The sequence below is a fragment of the Cyprinus carpio genome, chromosome B3, assembly GCF_018340385.1.
Source record: "Cyprinus carpio isolate SPL01 chromosome B3, ASM1834038v1, whole genome shotgun sequence".
NCBI lineage: Eukaryota > Metazoa > Chordata > Actinopteri > Cypriniformes > Cyprinidae > Cyprinus > Cyprinus carpio.
The window spans coordinates 19,386,402-19,407,518 of NC_056599.1; the positions used below are offsets into that span (position 1 = coordinate 19,386,402).

At 37.5% G+C, this 21,117-nt stretch overlaps 1 protein-coding gene across 1 annotated transcript; it reads right to left on the minus strand.

Moving 5' to 3' along the window:
- Window positions 1-15,241: 15,241 nt before the first annotated feature.
- Window positions 15,242-20,641, minus strand: LOC109055618 (carbohydrate sulfotransferase 12-like). Its single transcript, XM_019072808.2, has 2 exons — window positions 20,391-20,641; window positions 15,242-18,043 (listed from the first exon to the last, which is right to left on the minus strand). Exon 2 carries the CDS (start codon window positions 17,988-17,990, stop codon window positions 16,680-16,682), a length of 1,311 nt encoding a protein of 436 aa, XP_018928353.1. The 5' UTR covers window positions 17,991-18,043; window positions 20,391-20,641; the 3' UTR covers window positions 15,242-16,679.
- Between the last annotated feature and the right edge of the window lie 476 nt (window positions 20,642-21,117).

The following is a 21,117-nucleotide window of genomic DNA, read 5'->3' on the forward strand; positions in this document are numbered from 1 at the left end:
CTACTTGTTTAAGAGTTTCAAGCATGCATGAATAAAATGAAGGTCAGACAGAATGTTAAGGTTCTAAATGCCATGTGAAGATTCATAGCAATTTGATGTCATTAAACGTACTGTGCTTGATTGTGAATCATTACTTGCCTTCTTCAATAAAAACCAACGTGAATAGAATCAGATATATTTCACCAAGTAGAGCTGCCCTCAGATCTTTTGGTATGAATAGATCTACACACCAAAGTATGTAAGAACATAATGTACCACATGAAATACAAACAATCATCAATGAAAAATCTACAAAACAGAATATATATATATATATATATATATATATATATATATATATATATATATATATATATATATATATATATGTATGTATGTATAAATTCAAAAATTCAATAATTTGTTCAGATTCTGAGGAAATCTGAATGACATAGTAGGAACACTCCAATAACAGTAACAAAAGAGTTTACATGAAGCCATATATATTATATCCTCATTCAAATATTCACAGTCATGAATCCTCTTCTCAGCAAGAGCTCCGTCTTTTTCTTCTACAGACATGTGATCATCAACACTAGCACTGCCCTTCATATTCATGATAATTCTGATTAGCAACTGTCACATCACTCAATATGCAGAATGGGGCTTGATTAGCCTATAAGTATTTCACTTTAGTAAGAATGAGCGACTACTGAGAGCAGATATTGGAAGCTGATGAATAGTAATTCTGTTCAGGAGAGATACAGACTGCAGTAGTTATTAGCCTGAGCTCAGCAGCACGTCTTTCACAGGAACGGGGTGTAATAGAAAATACAAGGAGCACTTCTTGAATAAAAGGAGAAAAAAAAACTCATATCAATGAATGTCTTAGAGAGATGGCAGATGTTATCATCCCTTGGATGCACTGGCATTATAAGCTTACAATCTGAGACTTTCAGTGTAAAGTGATATTTTATATTTACCATAAGGAATATTCAAAATAAAAATGTTGCTTTCATCAAACTTAACTAAATATAACAAATTAGTTGCTTTGTTATTTTAGTTTAATTAAAAAAACAAACAAATTAAATTCATAGTCCAAATCTACAAAGAGATCCATAGTCATAGTTTTACCAAATGAAAAGTACAAGTTAATGTTTTAAATCTTTTTTCTTTCTTTCTCTTTTTTTTTTTTTTTTTTTTTTTTTTTTTTTTTTTGCTTCATTGAAAAATAAAATATTTAAAATGAAGAAATAGTTCTATGGATCATGGAATTCTAGCTCTATGGATCATCTCAAATCATGCTGGAGGAGTTCATCTTCAGGTTTGATCATCAAGTAACAAATCAAGAGAGCCATGCTATAAATATTAAATATCAGATGAGTCTGTTCTGTGTTATTGTTGTGTATTAAAAGAGCGCAATTGCCAATAACACAGCAAATTCTCCGGTCTCTTGTGCTGTCCAACCCAGCCCTGTGCTGCATTTGTTGCTCTAGTCTGTCACTGAACAGATCATTTCAAAGCCCTGTGTATTAATAAGGAGTTGATTCTCCCAACTGCTTCTACTTGGATGTTCTCCATTAGATGTCGGAACATGGCTGCAGGGTTTGCTCTCATCAGTGCACTGATGTTGGCTGATGGAGACTGGCCCGCTGTCATTACAATAATTCATTCCAAAGGCCTGGGCTTTGTGCAGACTAATAAAAGTTCCTCCAAGATGTTAAATTATTATGCAGTATATTTATAATGTTACGACTCCCCACTCCACCAACTATTATTTTAGTACACAATTCAGGAATAACAACTTTAATCAACACACTTGGCAATAAAGCTCTTTCTGATTCTGATGAAAATGCAAATTCAATCTCTGACAGCTCTGGCGCTTATAGAACACTAGTGTTTCCTGAGTTACTGCTGCACACAGCGCTGCGCTAATTAACACTCCTTTAATGTGTATTTAATGACGGTAAGAGGAAAAAGAAAATGCCATCGAAACTTTTCGGAAGACAGTAAGTTCTCCTCAGAAATACATCCATATTCACCCCACCCTTATTCCACAATGATGGTTTTCTTTCAGTATTTCAATAAATTTGTTCTGTCTGGTACAGTATTTCTCTGCTTGTGCGACTATTCTCTCCTCTTTGTCTCCGTCTTAAAGATAATATATCATGATGATCACTACGTTTGTGTTACCAAATTGAACCTGTCAGGAATAACCTGCCCGCACTGTTTTTAATCTGGTCTTTTTTGATTACTGTCAGTTATGCTGGCGTTGCCAGATATTGAAAAAAAGCCTGTGTCCTCAATCACAACTAGCTCAAGGGATGAGGCCATGTTACCTTTTCACGATATAATAATATTGATTTATTTATTTTTTAAAACCCAGATAGCTTGCTGAAATACTTCTGCGGCTGCCTCATCTACCTCAGCCATGCTGATCAAGACCTGGCCCAGTGACGTTGGCTGCATCCGAAAACTTAGGCAGCTGCCTTGCTGCCTCGCTACCGTATGAGGCAATGACTTTGCAGGCAGGGTTTATGCACAAAGTCACCTCATGAAATGAATTTCGGACAGACTTCTGAGGCAGAGTAACGGTTTAATGATCTACAGCAAAATATAGAGAGCTTTAGTGATAACTAAGTGAATATTTCATTACTGCAATAATGTCTTGCTAGAAATGACATCAAAATGGGGAAAAGTTTATCAAAAACATACTTTAACACACAAACTGACCACCGGCCACAACTTTCAGACGCCATCTTTATTTTTTAGCTTAACTGTCACGGAATGAAACGCACAGGATTGTGGGATATCAAAGGATGCAGATATATAGATATATATACAGATATAGACTCTATATTCTATAGGCTACTTCTGTTCTTATGTATATTTGTGTTAAATGTCTTTTAAAATGTTTCTATGCTTTGGCAATGTAAAGATACTTTTTTACCATGCCAATAAAGCTACTTGAATCTTGAATCTACAGCTATGCTGCCTTCAAAAATTGGCCAGATGAAGGCATCTCAGGAGACAGGAACTGAAGCTATCATTGAATTCGGACATGCCTTGATGCCTTCCCACCTTGGAATGCGTCCTCCGAGGGCAGCATTTTTCAGTTTTCAGGTGACCACGCCTAACCTGCCTTCCGTTTCCACTATACTCTCTCTCACACATACATACATTCTTCTCTTACATAGCTACACATATTTTCTTCATATTATCAATGTTGAAAACAGCTGTGCTTTTTAATATTTTTGTGGAAACCATGACAAATTTTTTGGGGGGGTTGGGGGGGGGTTCTTTGTTGAATAGAAACTTTAAGTATACACCTCTGTTGAATGAAAGTATTACTCTCTTTAAAAAAAATACTAACCATATGAACACTAGTGGGTAAGTTTACAACCATTTGCAGTGTCCTCTATACAGCATTCAATCAACAACATGGTTGAGAAGCTTTCAGTGGTAGTAATATCTCAAGTATAAGAGAGTATAATGGGCGACTCATGTGCCTCCGTTCTTTACCCTCCTAATCACCTTTGATCATCATCATCATCATCATCATGTGAACTTCACTGATCCAACCTGCAACAAACAGTTCAGTGGTTTCGAGTGATTTCCAGTGATAGATCCTCCTCCTTCACAGTGCTAAAGTCACTTCTACGATTTATCTTAACCTTGGTTGCATTACCATTAACCTCAGAAGGATGATACTTTGAATACAGACAGTCACACATCATCCAACCAATTACATCTGCGACATTCCCTATGCCACTAATTTCTTGGGATAAATCCTAGATAGCAGTCAGCAGAGTGAGAGCATGTCCTACGCCCTCATCAGCAGCGCACAAGCATGGGTTGAATACACTCGTGATGATCTGCCCACCTGCTTCCCCCGAAAACATCCAACATAAACAATGCCATACCACGGCATAGCTTGAAAATATCCAACACACAGGACAATAGTAGTACCCATGTTGTGTTCCAATGCAATTACAGGACACGATACTCTTTATGCAAGTGGTTTCGCATCAAAGCCATCAGTGACATCAGAGCACATAGATTATATACAGCTAATACAAATACTCAAGAAGTGGATCCCTAGAGCTACTTTGCTTTGATCCATTAGCTGTGCCGCATCCACATGTGCCCACAAATTCTCTCAAGATGTCAAAGGGAAGACCAGAGGGAATATAAATAAACCAAGGATGGTAGCTGCAGGATATAGTTAAGATTGGGCTTTCGGTACATTAGGATGCAGTTTGGAGACAGATGACTTCATCATCAGTAAGGATGCAGAGGTGACCTGAATCTCCAGCCTGAATCACATCTAGAGTGATAAATCATCAAGTGATAGGGTTTAAGTGCTATGGTCTCAAATGTTTAGATCTTTAGATGAGTTTTTTATGATAACAGACCAATTAAACTTCTGCAGTTTCCAAGAAGGATGTCATGTGTCACAAATGGTTCATTTGTAGAATCCATTTAGAGGTAGTGTGAGACCTTTAGGTAAGACAAATGACAGGGTCAGTAATGGAAAAAAAGGAAAATCCTTTGTCCTTATACACTGATCAGCCATTAAAACCAACAGTAAGTTTTTGAATTTCATGTGTGGGAAGCAGAAAAAAAAATGGGCAAGTGAAAAGATCTGAGTGACTTTGACAAGGGCAAAATAGTTGGGTCAGAGCATGTCCAAAACGGCGTGTTTTGCGGGTTTCTTGGTATGCAGTGGTTAGTGCCTACAAAAAGTAGTGCAAAGAAGGACAACTGGTGAAGCAGATTTCTGCTGCCGAAAGCATCTACAATGGGCACCTGAGAGTCAGACCTGCACCATGGAGCAATGGAAGAAGGTTGTCTGGTCTGATGAATCACATTTGATTTTAGATCTGGTGGATGGGTGCGTGTGAAAGAGATGGCAGCAGGATGCACTAAGGGAGGTAGACAGGCAGGCGGAAGCAGTGGAATGCTCTGGGCAATGTTCTTCTAGGAAACCATGGGTCCTGGCATTCATGTGGATGTTACTTTGACATGTACCACCTATCCAAAAACTGTTGCAGACCGTTTCATGGTGATGGTGTTTTCTGATGGCAGTGGCATCTTTCAGCAGGATAATGCACCTGTCACACTGCAAAAACTGTTCAGGAATGGTTTGGGAACATGACAAGATGTTGCTTTGACCTCCAAACTGCACAGATCTCGTTCCGGTTGAACATCTGTGGGATGTGCTGGACCAACAAATCCATGAAGGTCCCACCTTGCAACTTGCAGGACTTAAAGGATCTGCTGTTAATGTCTTAGTGCCACAGGACATGTTCAGTGGTCTTGTGGAGTCCATGCCTCGACACATCAGAGCTGTTTTGGCAGCACAAGGGGGACAGACACAATATTAGGCAATCAATAATGGCAAACTAATGTTTTCTTTTCAAGAATGTTATTCTTGTAGAATTCTTTTTTCTTCATTATGAAATCAATTTTTTTAATAACTTCAGATATTAAAAAATACACTCATCACAGTAGAGGTGTATTCATTGCATTTATCAAATGCATTTTAATGTATTTTTGAATAAACTAGTGATCTGGACAAATAAAATCTGGGTCACGACATTGACCCCTTTTCTGGAGACATAGTTTCAGCATTTTTTAGATAGCCGTTGCAGCGCAGGCCATATGCCCAGCCTGGCATCTTTTCAAAAACATGTTTACAGGACACTTGTGTCCTGTGGAGACAGCAAAGTGACAACAACTCCATCCCTGCGATGCTATCACCTTCTCTGCAGAGCGGTGGAATCTCTGACTTTAGTGACATGGCAGATGTGTGATGGCTTGCTCTACCCTCAGCTGTAATAGCATTCCATCAAGAGGAGAGAGAGGATGAGTGCTGCATGTAAACATCTGCAATCATCTCCCCGGGCTATATCCTGGGGACATGCCAGCTGGCCTTTCAATAAAAAATAAAAAATACTGACAGCACTATTAAATGTTCAACCTTGAATTAAACAACATCCACAGATATTGATGGAAATCTTCCTTGCAGGATCTCTTTTGCTGTTAACTTGTGTATGGAAATGTGTGCAAAATCTTTTGTAAAATAAAATGAGCAGAAGCCTGTATGGAAAGCTTTAGCTGTGTAAACATTCCTATATATGTATATAACATACATATACATAAACACACACACACAATCCATGTGACATCAGTGGTTCATCCGCAATGATATGAAGCTAAGAGAATACTTTTTGTGCACAAAAGAAAAAAAAATAATGACTTTATTCAACAATTTGTCTACTCCGCATCACCCTAGCGAAATTTTGGAGAATATCTCAGCTGCGTCACGCCGGAACTGTTTCCTACGTTGTTGTGATTTGATCTGAACGTAAACAGTGTATCGGCGTGACGCAGCTGAGATATTCTCCAAGTTGGCACCAGGGTGATGTGGAGGAAACAAATTGTTGAATAAAGTCTTTTTTTTTTTCTTTTACGCACAAAAAGTATTCTCGTAGCTTCGTATAATTGCGGATGAACCACTGATGTCACATGGATAAATCCACAGATCTCCTTGCTACGTTTCTGGACTTCAGTTGCGTTGCTGTCTATGGAGGGTCAGACAGCCCTGGGAAGTGGCACGTCTGGTCACCAAAACTGGCATATATCAGTACAACACAGTTTTGGAGACATATAGAAACATCTTTCAGTCTCACATTTGCTTTGCTTGCAACTGCAGTGGATTACCTGCAACACACTTTCAGGGGCAAGATTTCTAGTCATCCAGGTCACAGTCTCATTATGGCTGCTTGGTAGTGTCCCCCTTTGGCACTGTTGGTACAGGGCAGGGGTAGGCAACATCAGTCCTGGAGTGCCGATGTCCTGCAGAGTTTATGCTGTGTTCATGTCCTCCTGGGACATTCGTACTTAAGAGTTGACAAATCGTAATAACGATGTCAGGTGCGTTCAAGTCACTTCGGTCAGAACAAGATGGCGATTTAGCTTTTCTACATGAAATTCAATGATTTTTTCTACAAAATGATGAATAAAGAATGTGCATCGTGTTTCTGCTTTTTTCTCTTTTTTTTTTTTTTTTTTCAATTTAGGAAGGTGATGTAAACAATCATTATATGTTCTATGGTAATTATACAATAATATAATATTTTGTATATGTAACATTTTATTTGACATTACAAAAAAAATCATATTTATTCATTTCAATAAATTTACCGTCAATACACATGCTGCGTCTTTGGCTGCGTCCATTGCATCTGACACATTGTCTCACTGACACGCCCCCAACTCAGAAACTCAGGGCTTATAGAAAATTTTGAGTTTCCTGATCGTAACAATGACTTTGTGGTGGTGTGGCGTGGCATTCATGTGTGTTCAACTTGTAAATATGATCTATCCGACATGACTTTAAAGCACCATTAGCTCTCCAACCCTGAAAAAAAAAACTTACCTGCCTGTAGCCTTAGCAATCCTGAAGTCATTGATTAGCTTGATCAAGTGTGTTTGACGAGGGTTGGAGCTAAACTCTGCAGGACAGCGGCACTCCAGGACCGATGTTGCCTATCCCTGGTACAGGCCATCACTTATGCCATGGAGCAAGGCATTGTACCTTGCATCGTTCAGTTTCAGCAGATGACTGGCCATACTGGTGGCTCACATATTTGCAAAGTAGTTCAAAGGTTGACTGGTCCAGGGTAAAACTGCTACCCAGATTTGTAAATGCAGTCAGGTAATCCTCTGACTGCATTTACAAGCCTTTGCCATAAAAGGCACTTGTAGGGTCACAACCTGAGAAGGTATGGATCACTGTGAAAGTTACAATACATGAGCTTCTACGTGTTATAAAATATGATTATGACTATCATTATTATGAAATTCATTGTTGTGAGAAAAAATAAAGATGTTGCATAAATGTTCTAACCAAAGCTGCCAAAGAAACTTATGGTATTTAAATTACCTGTAATTTTGAAGAATCAAGATCTTTTACAGTTTTTCTATGGCAGATAATTCTCTAATAGAAGATCTTGTAGCTGGCATTGAAGGTTGGCTAATTTCCGAAAAGAAAACACATTAAAAACAGAAAAGATATGTTAAGTGCCATAATTATTTCACAATGGCTTTCATTTTAAATATAGTATAAATAGTAGCAAGTCAAAAACAATTGACCAAGCGATTAAATAAGCTTTTTTTATTCTTCAGGAAAAAAACAGTACCTTGGTTATGAATAATTACTATTTTCTTTTACTTCATGAACCACTACACATTTTATCATATTGATTTACCGTGCCAAGAGTTGTGCAGTCAAGACTGTATTTAAAGACAAACAGACAATATACAGACTATGAAGATGCTCAAAGCTTTACCTTTGAAATGTGAAAAAATTGTGGGGGAATTAATATTTATTATTTGATAATGCAATAATGTAATTCGCTGTTCTTCTGAGGCCCCAGTAACTGTTGCAGCTGACCAGGAGAGCTACTATCCTGCAGACTTCAGTTCCAACCCTACTCCAACTCACCTGTCTGTAATTATCAAGTAGCCCTGAACACCTTGATTAGCTGCTTCAGGTGTGTTTGATAGGGGTTGGAGCTGAAATCTGCAGGATGGTTGCTCTGGGTTTGAGACCCCTGCAGTAAACTGTCAAGAACCTGCATACTGTCTGTAACAGGACTTGTGGTGTTGCACCTCCAGAGACACAGAATCTTTATGCACAAGAATGCTATTGTCTTCTTTCATCTCAGCTTATCACTTAATAAAATCAAATAATAAAAAAAACTATAAATTAATTTGTAAATAATAACCATTAAATAAAAGCTGAGTTTGCAGTTAAAGGGTTAGTTCACCTAAAAATGAAAATTAGCCTGTGTTTAACTCACCCTCAAAGCATCCTAGGTGTATGTGACTTTCTTCTTTCAGGCAAATCCAATCGGAGTTCTATTAAAAATTGTCCTGGCCCCTCCAAGCCTTTCAATGGGGGTAGGCGGGTGTTGGTTATCAACAGTTCAGAAAACATGAAATAAAGTGCACACATCCGTAATAAAACGTCCCTCACACAGCTCCGGGAAGTTAATAAAGGCCTCCTGTAGCGAATCCATGCATTTTTGTAAGATAAATATCTATATTTCAAATGTAATAAACACTTTTTTCTAATTTCCACTGACTGTGGTACACGGAAGTTGTGCAGGCGGATGACGTAAGACGTAGGCGTCGTGCGCGCGCCTCTGAGAAATGCAGGAGCAAAGGAAAAAAACTTTCCTTACTTTAGCAAAGGAAAACCAGTCTCCCTTTGGCTTATATCAAAATCCACCGACATTTTTCTTTACAAATCCTCGTTTTGTGCTTCTTATTCGTGAACGGAGTTTTGTTTTGTTTTGTCTCCACGTTCGTCACTAATCACGCAACGCTGACGTCTTATGTCATCCGCCAGAATGAAAAATTTTCATTTTTGGGTGAACTAACCCTTAAAACAATACTGAGCGTTAAGGCTGTAGCTGTATGCAAAACATCAACATGCAAATCTGACTCTGACTGTACAATAAATATTAAATAAATAGTCTAATTGAAAGTTAGCCATGCTACCCAGCATATGGCATAACAGTTTAAACGTATGTACTTTGTTTTTACGCACCTGCTGACAACATACCATGGGTGCAGCAGGCGCAATGATATTATGCAGCGCCTGAAAATAGTCCCCAGCTAGTTTGTGTAGTTGCAGAGTTGCAGCCGGCAAATGTACAGCAGCAAAGTTCCTTGATTATTATGCCGGACTGAGAGTATAGTTCCAAGCCATATGGACCTAGAAAATCGCAACTTTTAATTTTCCCGTTGGTTTTAGTACACAATGTAACTACAGAAGAGTCAAGTTTTAAATAGGGAAAATATCAAAACTCTTTGGTCATTTTTGACAAGATGCTAACAGTCTAATCAGATTCAATGATCTATGCTAAGCTAAGCTAAAAGTGCTACTGCCAGAACCGGAGATTGGCTGAATGGATTCAAAAATGGTAAAACTCAACTGTTTAACTCTAGGGGAGTTGGAAAATAAGCCTATTTTCAAAAATAGTGAGTGTTCCTTTAAGGCCAGTGGAAGTTTGTAACTATTCAGCTATGAAATCAACGTTGGTTACTTTTTCGCACCATGCGCCTCAGCACTCTGTGACCCTGCTCTGTGACATTAAGTGGTCTTCTGCTTCATGGAGTTGCTGCTGTTCCTAAATGCTTCCACTTTCTAATAAAACCTTTTACAGTTGACCGTGAAATATCCAGCAGGGATCAAATTTCACAAACTGACTTGCTGCTAAGGTGGCATCCTATCACAATGCCATGCTTGAATTCACTGAGCTCTTCAGAACGACCAGTTTTTTTCCCCAAAAGTTTGTAAATGCAGACTGCATGGCTAGGTGCCTGATTTTATATACCTGTGGTAATGGGCCTGAATGAAAGATCTGAATACAATAATTAAGAAGTGTGTCCCAATACTTGTGTGCATATAAGGGAGAATATGGTTCTATAGCTCAGAGAAAAACTTTTCCTTCCTTATAACACCAGCTAAAATTAAACCTGTTGTTGACATTAACATTTGCTGGGCCCTTTCAGACGATTTAATTCAATCAGAGGGGAGTACATTCGGTTGACACCACTGATTTCATTGTGAAGGGAAAAAAACGTGACTGACAAGTCTTTATGCCCTCAGTCCATGCGACCTATCAGCAGACCATTTTCATTAGCATTTCTGTTGAAAATGATCACTGTCACATGCACAGACACCACTGAAACACTGACGAAAAAGAGTGTCTACATTTATTAGTTAAAAAAAATCCCTGTAGTTCAGAGAAAAAAAAAGGGAGCAGCAGGAAATCAATCGGCTGTTCTGATTAAATTAATAAAGCACAAAATACCGCCATATCATTCTGATGCTTAACTAATTAAAATGGCAATCACTTTGCAAAACTCTTGTCAGGCATCTCGTCTTCTGTTTAACCCGAGAGGTCTGTTTGATATTGATGGGAGTGAAACAGCTCTTTTGGTTTCAGGATCATGGTGTACGTTTACATTTTTGTAGTTTAAATCCTAAATCATTTAATTATTTCCTATTTAATTCAAATGCGCTTTTATGCATCTGCAGTGAATAATTAGTCAGATTCCCACAGACCAAAGCTGATTCATAAATTTAGAAACAGAAACAGCTCTGGAGGCCTAATTAATAGGGTAAATATTGATTTTTAGACTATAAAACACAGCTTTTTTAAGCAGGTAGCAGACATTTTTAATTCATCTTTTTGGTATAGCCTGTGGATGAAAACTATTAAATGAGTCATGCTGCATATTGCATTTATCTTTTATTCCAAATATCTTTAGGGTCTATACACTAAGATAGAACTGCAAACTACCCATACAGCTTTGCATATTACACCTATTATTATGAATAGAAATTCTGATTGCTAAGAATAACATTGCGTCATTCTCCTTACACTACAATTGCAAAACACAGCAAATATGCAGCTTACACCCCTGCATGATCCTGAGTGAGAATTCCTAGCCTAGAGCTAGAAAAACTAACATCAGCCATATCATTTATAAAATCCCTTCCAATTTCCATTGTAAGTTGTGTGCACTTTCATAAATATGGAACACATCTGTGTAGGAATCAAGACCTGTCTTGTCTGAGTGGTTCATGTAGCCATGGAGGGTGACATAAAGGAAAGAGCTCGGGCCATGTGTGACCGCTGCTCTGTGTGGCTCTCGTGACCACACTCTTCCACACACTGATATTTCCTTACAGTCAAAGGAAGAAGCTTCCTGTCTGCTTCAGTACATTGGTAATACCTACAACACACAAAGGAATGCTAAAAATACCAGTAAGTGTATCCTGACATGTCTTAAACACTCCTGTTTTCTTAATAGCCAGTTTACCAAAGGTAGTGGGGAATGTTACATAAAGATAATGTAGGTTCAGAATCAGAATGTCTGGACACTGCATGATCACATGACCACTTTTCATGCCTATGTAAAGTCTCAACATGTAGTGGACTTGTGTACTTCTGTGCCATCTAGTGGATAGGACCTGTCAACACGCCAATATTCTGTAAAAGGAACATATTTTCTTTATTTTTCATTGGGATGAACAATACCTAAGTCTACATTACAGATGTTTTATTATTATTATTATTTTAATTATTATTATTTATCTGTATTGGGCTGATACTGGATATTTAATTGCACTCATTTCCTGTATTTCCTTATACAAGACTCAACTAAAGTTAAAACTAATAATAATAATAATAATAATAATAATAATAATAATTCAATGTAATCTTTAGCTATAATTTAAAAATGAATAATTCACTCTTACACTGAAAAATGGAGTAAAAATAATTTCACTCAGAAACTGCTAGAAATAGAATTGCTAAAAGTTTCACAATTGAAAAGAAACAGCAAGTAATTAAACACCAAATTTTGATAGAAACACTTAAATAGTATTTTCTATCCCAGTATAATTGTTTTCACATGATTTGGTTACATTTCTAGTATTTTATTCCATTTATTTATTCTGATCGGAATTGAATTTCAACATGCATCCCTAATCCATAATTTACGACATAAATATACACACTTATATAAATGTGTGTGTTTAGGGTCAGGATGAACATCAGAGCTCTTTTACTGAATAAACACGGTTCTTTTAGAAACTAACAGCATTTCTGTAAGGCAAATAAAGAGCAGATAACAATTTTACAGTGTTTGCACCATGCATTGAACTTTATTGAACTTTTTTCTTAAATAATACCATAATAAATAAAAGAAGAGCTATGTACATTGCCCAAAGGGAAAAAAGCAAACCAAACCAAATGTCAAGAACACACTTGCTAAGACCTGATTCAATGTAACAAATGCTTCCCTTTTGTTCTCAGCATGATCTCCTGAAAATATTTCATGCAACTAAGAAATTCCTATGACTGAAAAGTACACCAGCTTAAAAAAAAACTTTTTTTCTTAATATTGGCATCAAGACAATCACTAAACAATATAACACCTTTCTTTGTACAACGTGGCACCAAATGTATACAAAACCATCTTGAAACAGAAATCAACAGCATTGGCAACTGCACACATAACAGAACTCATGGTTTATGAAATAGGAAAAGTTGGAACTGATCTGAAAATCTCAACAGCACAGCCAGGAATTGTGGCTACAAATCTGATCTTTTCCATGATGCAACACACATTAGAAGCACAACTACACTTTTTTTTTTTTTTTTTTTTTTTTTTTAAGTAGGAGCTTTGATTGTTTTAACTGCAAGTCAGAGTCTTGCTTACAAAAATACTTTTATTTATTTTTTTTTTTTTTATGTAAACTTTTCTCCAAAGGCACTGCTACCTAATAAGTCCAACAGTGCGGTAATTCAGAATCGTGGCTTCCCCTGAACTGGGACGTCCCGTTTCTTCTGGCCCGTCACTTCCACAACAATCATGCTACACTTGTGCTCCACAGTATTATTCCCTACTACAAGATACAATCTAACCCACTTTCTTCCATCCTCTTCTCTCTCACTGCCTTAGAGATCGATTTTATACATGTGATCAAATGTGCAAAATGCAGCACAAAAACATGATGGAAAGTAAATGAAACACTTTCTTGGTAAAGATTTTTTTTTTTAAATAACCTTAATAAACCCTTATAGATTTCTTTTGCACATGCCCATGTTCGACTCGCGACTAGATGAGGAACTATAAACAATACTGACATTTGTGCTTCAATGGTCTAAAGCAATTACACCAAATTACTCTTTCTAAGTATGAAATAAATACCCTGTACCTGCAATTATATTCCTAACAATATCCAAACAAGGCCATTATTTTACCCTCTAAACCTAACAGAGCAAAAACGGTAGGTTTGCTACAATATTCATGAGTGATGCATATTTATGAAGGACTGCAAGGCACACATGCTAACATCTATAGCATGCTGCAGATCAGAGGGCTCATCCAGTCCCTGCTACACACTAACAGAATAAAAGGACCAAATGATGAAAGGCAAGATTTGCTAGACAAGAACAGGCCATATTATGAATACTCCAGCTTCTATTACAAAGAAATACCTTTTTGTCATTTACTCCATTTACTTGCGTCACTGCAGAACACTGGCAATTCTGTGCAATAAAGGACCATGAACTACTTTAAAAGGTTGAACAAAAAAAAAAAAAAGTAAAACTTTTTTTTTAAATCCATGAAAACATAAAAACTGAGGTTTCTGTGTTTAAAAAAAATGCACCATCTTAAAGAAAACAAAAGAAAACTGCTGTAAGAGCAGTGGTCCCTTTATGATTTATATAAAAAAAAAAAACACTGTAAAACTTTTGCTTGCATTTCAAATGTAGCTTTTTTCCAAGGACAAAAGTGCCTTCACTTTTCACATTTAACTGTAAAAGGTTACAAAAATATTCTAAAATACTCTAATATGTGCACTTGCTAAATGTACAATACTTTTTTTAAATGTTTTCTAGGGATGTAACGATTAACCGCGAGCCGGTGGAAAATCGATTAAAATATGTGACGATTCAAATTGGTTGAGATGCTAAACAAATCGCGATTCATTTAGGGGTAGGAGTTTATATAAATGCATGTCTGAGGGGAACTTACTGTCTTTAGAAAAGTTTAGATGGTATTTTTTCTTTTCATTTTGCCTCTGTATAATGCATATTAAAGTTCATAAGTGCAGAGCTGCTTTGTTTACAGCAGAAACCAAGGAAACGCTTTAAGTGCCACCTGCTGGCAGAGAGTGAATCTGCGTCTCATTCAGCTCGTCCGCTGTTTCATGCAGATATTTTTATGTGAAGTTTCACAAAAAAGAGTAAAAAAAAAGTCAAACCATTCTGTTTTTGCTTCAAAATTTCTAAAGTATACAGTCTTATTTAAATTAAAAACTGCTTATGTTGCATGTATGCAGCATCTTTGTTTGGATCATGATTAAAATGCAGTGGTCTAATTTTAAATGGAAAGAGCACAGACAAAACCTTATTGTTTTTATATGAAGCGATTTATTTTATTTGTGTTACTTAATTATTTGATTTGGGGCTTGTTTTAAAATTTCAATTTAATTTTGTTATTTACATTTACATTCTATTTAAATTTTGTCATTTAGCAGACGCTTTTATCCAAAGCAACTTACAAATGAGGACAACAGAAGCAATCAAAACCAATAAAAGAGCAATAATATGCAAGTGCTATATTAGTATATTATTATAGTTATATTTCAATTTCACAAAGAAATGTACAGCATTTTGCCCAAGCAATAATAAAAGGACACATTTAATTCATAACTTGTCTTAAATATAATTTTGTAAAAAAAATTATCGAATCGTGAGTTGAGTGAATCGTTACATCCCTAATGTCTTGTGATATTTTAGTTTGGTGGTTCTTTGGGTAAAACATATAGCTATACAACTTGAGGGACAAAGGTCTCTTGCTGGGAATTATCACATCCATCCACATTATAAGAATAATACTAATGAGGTGATGAGTTTGTTTCTAAAATACTGTTAAGAATATATATTAAAAGAAAAAATTGTGCAGGCTTCTTTGAGAAGGTAACCATCAAAATCAAGGAATGTGAATTCACTACAGTATTACTTTCAATGCCCACAAGCTCCACAAAGGCCTAAAGGCTCTTTCACATGACTCAACATTACCCTCAGGACAGAGTAAATGCTATCGCAACACCAAAATTAAGTTTGCTGCACCATTTATCACTGATCTATTCAAAGTGCCAGTGACACAGTCAGCAATGCTTTTCATGCTTTTTCCATGAATTATTGATCATCTTTACTTTCAGCATGTTTTTGGCCAATTACCTGAGCTGTAAGATCATGGCAATGCCGATTAGCTGACTGCATCAAACCCTTTTCTAGTGTCCATCATGAGCTCTGAGGAAAAAGGCAGCAGCAAAGGGAAAAAAAATTAAATAACCATGTCCATATTATGCTTTTAAGAGCACTCAAAATATAAATTCAGAAGAAGAAGAAAAAAACAGGTGCTGCTAAAACATCAACTATAATATTTGCGAATCAAAAATAGATATCTATGGCCACAACGTAAGAAAATCGTTCCCTCAACTTATTAATTTGTGGCCAAGTTGTACTCATTCGTTCCCTCATTTCATTTAAATCACGGCCATGGTCTCCTAATTCACTCACTTATTTTATTTTTGAATTGTGGCCACTTTGTATTAAATTATTCACTCATTTTAATTCAGCTAAATCGTGGCCATGTATTAATTTGTTCACTTGTTTGAGTTCAGTCGTGGCTAACTAATTCCTTCCCTCATTTTAAATTAGTTCAGTCCTGGCCACAATTGAACAAGGGAACAAATTAGTAGAACATGGCCACAATTTAACTAAATGAGGGAACAAATTAAGTTGTGGAAACAAATTCTTCATTTTTTTTTCTACTGATGTCATCTGTGGGTGCCGTACTTTTAGCTGTCAATGGAGAAAGATGCTTTTTGGAAGCAGATGATTCAATCACGGTATCTACCTACTGGACCATGTGAACTAGCCAAACATCTGGACGCCGGTCATGTGAAAGGGCCTTTATAAACAGCATCACGTGAAAGAGCCGCACATTAAGAACCAAGCAGCAGGAACTCCTATTGCCCTGTTTTTTTGTGCTGTGCTGTCAGCACCGCAGTAAAGTTGGCGCTCAGCATATCACTCATGTACCAGCTTCTCTGGTTTGGAATATCCAAACAATTTAAAGTCAGCTTCATACAGCCTATACAGCTCTTTTCTGGACTCCAACGGTATGTTGGCGAACCAGTCCTGCTCCCAACTGCTGACCGTTTGGTTGCGATGACTTTGTGGGAACTCGACGACATTGTCTACGCGGAGAATCCGCAACAAATGCTCAGCGTCCTCATCCAAGGTCTCCAGCTTCCCCACGAAGTCATAATTTATCTGGCAGGGATGGCACAGACGGTACATTTGTCTCCAATGCTCGTTGAAAGGCATCTCTTTCTCAGTGTTAGGATCCAATAAATACTGAACGAAATTGGAGAAAGACGGTCGAATCCCAGCAGCGAAAGCGTCCACGACCGATGCCGGCGGATCCGTGTAATTGCTGTATTTTCTCAACATGATGACTGCGAATCTTTTGTAGAAGTCCTCGTTCTCTTGTTCGAATTTGTTGCGATAGGCAGAGATCAGTCGCACGAAAGGATCCCTGACGAACAAAAACTTGGTGTATTTCTTGAGCTTGATTTTCATGAGGTGCCGTGAGAACTTTCCATAGCGCTTCCAGAACTTGTTGAAGGTGAAGTGCAGGCTACTGTTATGGATGAGCTCCTGAGGAACATCCAGAGGGTCTTGGTAGGGCACGCCATCCAATAACAGGCTCTCGCTCAGTACGATCATGATGCGCTTCCAGTTTGTGCAGGCCACCTTGGGAACGTAACAGTAAATGATCCCATGCCTGTCGTCCACGATGAGGTGATCCAACTCTTTATTGGGTATGTCGTCAAAACTCCTGTTCTTTCCGGGGAAGTCAAGGTAACTTTTGTTACCGCACACATCTTGGATCAGCTGCTTTCTACTCTCCTGCCTTTGTTTTTTCTCAGGGTCAATTGGCGTCAGATGGATCTTCCACTCTCGTCTTGGGACAAATTTCTCCTCTGATTTCTCAGAGGACTGATTGTGGGGGTCTCCAGGGGGCGGTTCACCTCTCACCTGTTCCGTGGGGTCTGCAGTTCCTTCTAAAAACTGGTTGACAAAAGCATCAATGTCCGTCAAAAACGAGCCCTCTTTGTCTTCCTCTACCTTCTTTTCTGGGTCATGACGGCTCTGTGGAGAGAGGCGTGACGGATGGGGCCCGGAGATGGTTGTGTGCAGGTAAAAATTTGAGGCTCCCACATCATCCCAGTATATGATTATAAGAAGGATCATGAAGATGGCGCCCACAATCATAAAAATGCGGAACAGTCTCGACTTTCCCATTTTGGCTGATTTTGACTGATAAAGTGCCATTCTCACCTCAACTCCATTACACAATCGACAGCAAAGACTGCATTCATCATAGTCTGAAGTAGAGGAAAACAAATCAGAAAAAGGGAAGTCAGTGTTTTGTAATATTGTGGTTCTTTTCATGGAATAAAAAGTAACATTTCATGTTCTCCTTATATGACAGCGCATCTATATTTCTTTCTAATTGGTAAATCGTGATTGAGCAGTCAAATGTTGTTGTATAATGAGAGCACACTGACATATTTGATGGCTCACTATGATAACAGTGCTGTTTTAATGTCATGATACACTGTAGAGACATGTTAGCTAGCTAACTGCTAGAATATACTACACAACTTTTGCCCTCATTTACAGTCTGGAGTCAACTCTAGTTGCTTCAAGTCAGAGTCAGTCAGCAGATTTTGAGCCGTCAAGAGCTGACATGCTTCACAGAAAACTGCTTAGTCTAAGATTGGCACAGACTCAGATTTGTTAGTTTCAGGCTTTGATTCTATCCAGTTGCTGGAGATATAATATGTCTGATATTTCTGAGCACGTATTGTTTTCATTTGTTGTGCATTTTCTAGTAACGAGTTGCATGATGGTTGCGTTCACAACAACTTGAGAGTCTGGTAGTCTGTGATTCTCAGTTGTGAAGTGAAGCCCAGTTTTTTTTTCTGGCAAGTGTATGATGCCAAGTGTTTTAAAATCTGTTTAGATTTTTTTAAATGTGCACTCAGAGCTGGGTAGCAACCTTAGATTACAAAAATAGTACTTGTAATTAGATTATATTGCATTTTAAATTACTCGTAATCAGACTAGTTACTTTTTATTGATTACATGATCACATATAATTCACAAAATGGCAATAAATGATTCATCCTAATTCTTATTTTTCCATCGTTTATCCCCTGTTTGAGAAACCTTGACATAATGGAATGTTTAATGCAGTTGTTGTTAATAGCAACGAATGGAATGTTTTCTTTTACTTTGTATTTTGTATATCAGTGGAACTAGATTATCCTGTTTAAATCAATGTAATAAATGAGCCAGGTCTAAAGTAAACAAAAAGTATATATCAATATAATCAATTACCAAAAATGTATAATGCAAATCATGACATTTTTGTCATGTAATTTGAATTCGGTAGCAGACTACAGTTTGTCAGTAATATACCCAGCTCTGTGTGTACTGTTTTCCAGCCTTGAACATACAAAAAGTAACATTTACCAATAAATAATATAGGTCTAATTAACATTGTACTGCAGTGTACTATGCAGGGTTTGCTTCTCATGTCAGATCTCTTCTTCTTGGAAGCTTTTTAAGCTCCATTTCATGTCCATTTTTGGAAAATATATCCATCAGCTGGCTGTTATCACAAAATAAATCCCTTCAGGGTTTGTTTGACCATAATAACCAGCTGACTGTACAGTACCCCTTACATAATGCAAAGAGTATTTTAGTTCAAACAGATTTATTTAGTAAGTAATGCAATGTAACCCCTGACAAGGGTTATTTTGCCACAGGGGATCTCCTAAAGGCGTTTACAGACTACTTACCAAATAATACACAGACATTAAATATTTACATGATTATTAATATTATAAGCCTACTTGTAGAAAGCGCAGAGACAGAATTTGAAAACCGCTACATAGTAAACACAGTAATTTTCCACATATATCCGTGTAGTGTTGTAACAGAAACGTTATATTCGGCTAAAAAATGTATTGTGATTTAAACCAAGCGGCTGATAACGCACAGCTATTGGCTCATTTCGTTAATGTATTATAGCGTCACAGAACAACACTCCGATGTTGGCTACAAACAAACAAAATATGCGTGCGTGCGTAGTAGCGTGGCGTGATAACGACTCAAAAACTGACACGAACGTCTACGAGCTGACAACACGTGTGGGTTTTTCCATGTATGATTATTTATATATTTAATCTCGGGTCAAATCTTATTCCGAAACCTCAAAATGCACTGAACAGCCACACATTTGGCGTGCTCTCGTGTTCAATTCAAAGTCAAAAGCGAGCCCTCACATCCAGCTGGACACAATGCAGCTCTTTGACACCATCTCTGACTGAGGGAGGAAGCTGCACACACTCGAGCTTATCCGCGAAAACTCCTCCTGAGCCATTCATCTATAACGCTACACACTTTCTACTATATTGCAGATCTCGGTTCAGGCGGGTGATGGCGTGTCGATTGTTTTTTCATTGACAAAATGCAGAAAGAAGTCAAATCTAGAGCAAGTGCAAAGACGTGCCTAAACACTTTTTGTTCCATGGGAAGTCGTGAAGCTACTCGTTGCGTCTGTTATTCGCGCACACGGGATTAAAACAATGCTATGTTTAGTGTAATGTGACCGAAATTACTGTGTAACGTGTCTAAACATGGCTGTAACGATCACGGTCTCACCTCATCGTAGAAGAGTGAATTTCTCGGCAGGCTGAGGAGGGATGTGTGCGCGCGGGGTGTTGACACAGCAGCGCTTTAGTGCTCCGCGCGCGCAGCTGTCGCGAGATTTCCAAGTGTGCGCAAGACCCTGCTGCCGAATCGCACAGACTCTCGCTTTGTTTTTACAGACCTTTATAGAGTGCATGCTCTACCAGACCTCCAAGCTTACTAAGATGTACATTTTAAAGAGGAAAAAGACCACATACTGAAAGGTGTCACAATAAAAAATGCCATAACAGTTGTCAAAATGCAACAGTTGCATTTGCAGATGCAACAACCACAATAAAACTTCATCAAGAGAAAATTCAAACGACAAGTTCTGTTATTATTAACATATGCAACAATATTTAACATTAAATAGAGCTCATGGGACCATTTAAATCAAAAGTGAAGGAATATAATTCTCTATTAGACTATAGATTTGAAGTCATCTAACCATTATTGATTAGATGACTTCAAATTAAAAAAATCCCTCAACAACTAACAATTGTATGTTAAAAATAAATAAATAAAAACTGGATAGATGATTTTCAGATATGGGAAAGTCATGGAAATTAAAGTCCTTAAAAAAAGTAAGTCGGGGGACTAAAAGTAGGTTAGGCATGCATCTTTACACATAAATATGAATATATGAAAACATTGCAATCAGATTTCTTCACTCAAAAATTGTTCTATTATGCTCTTCAAT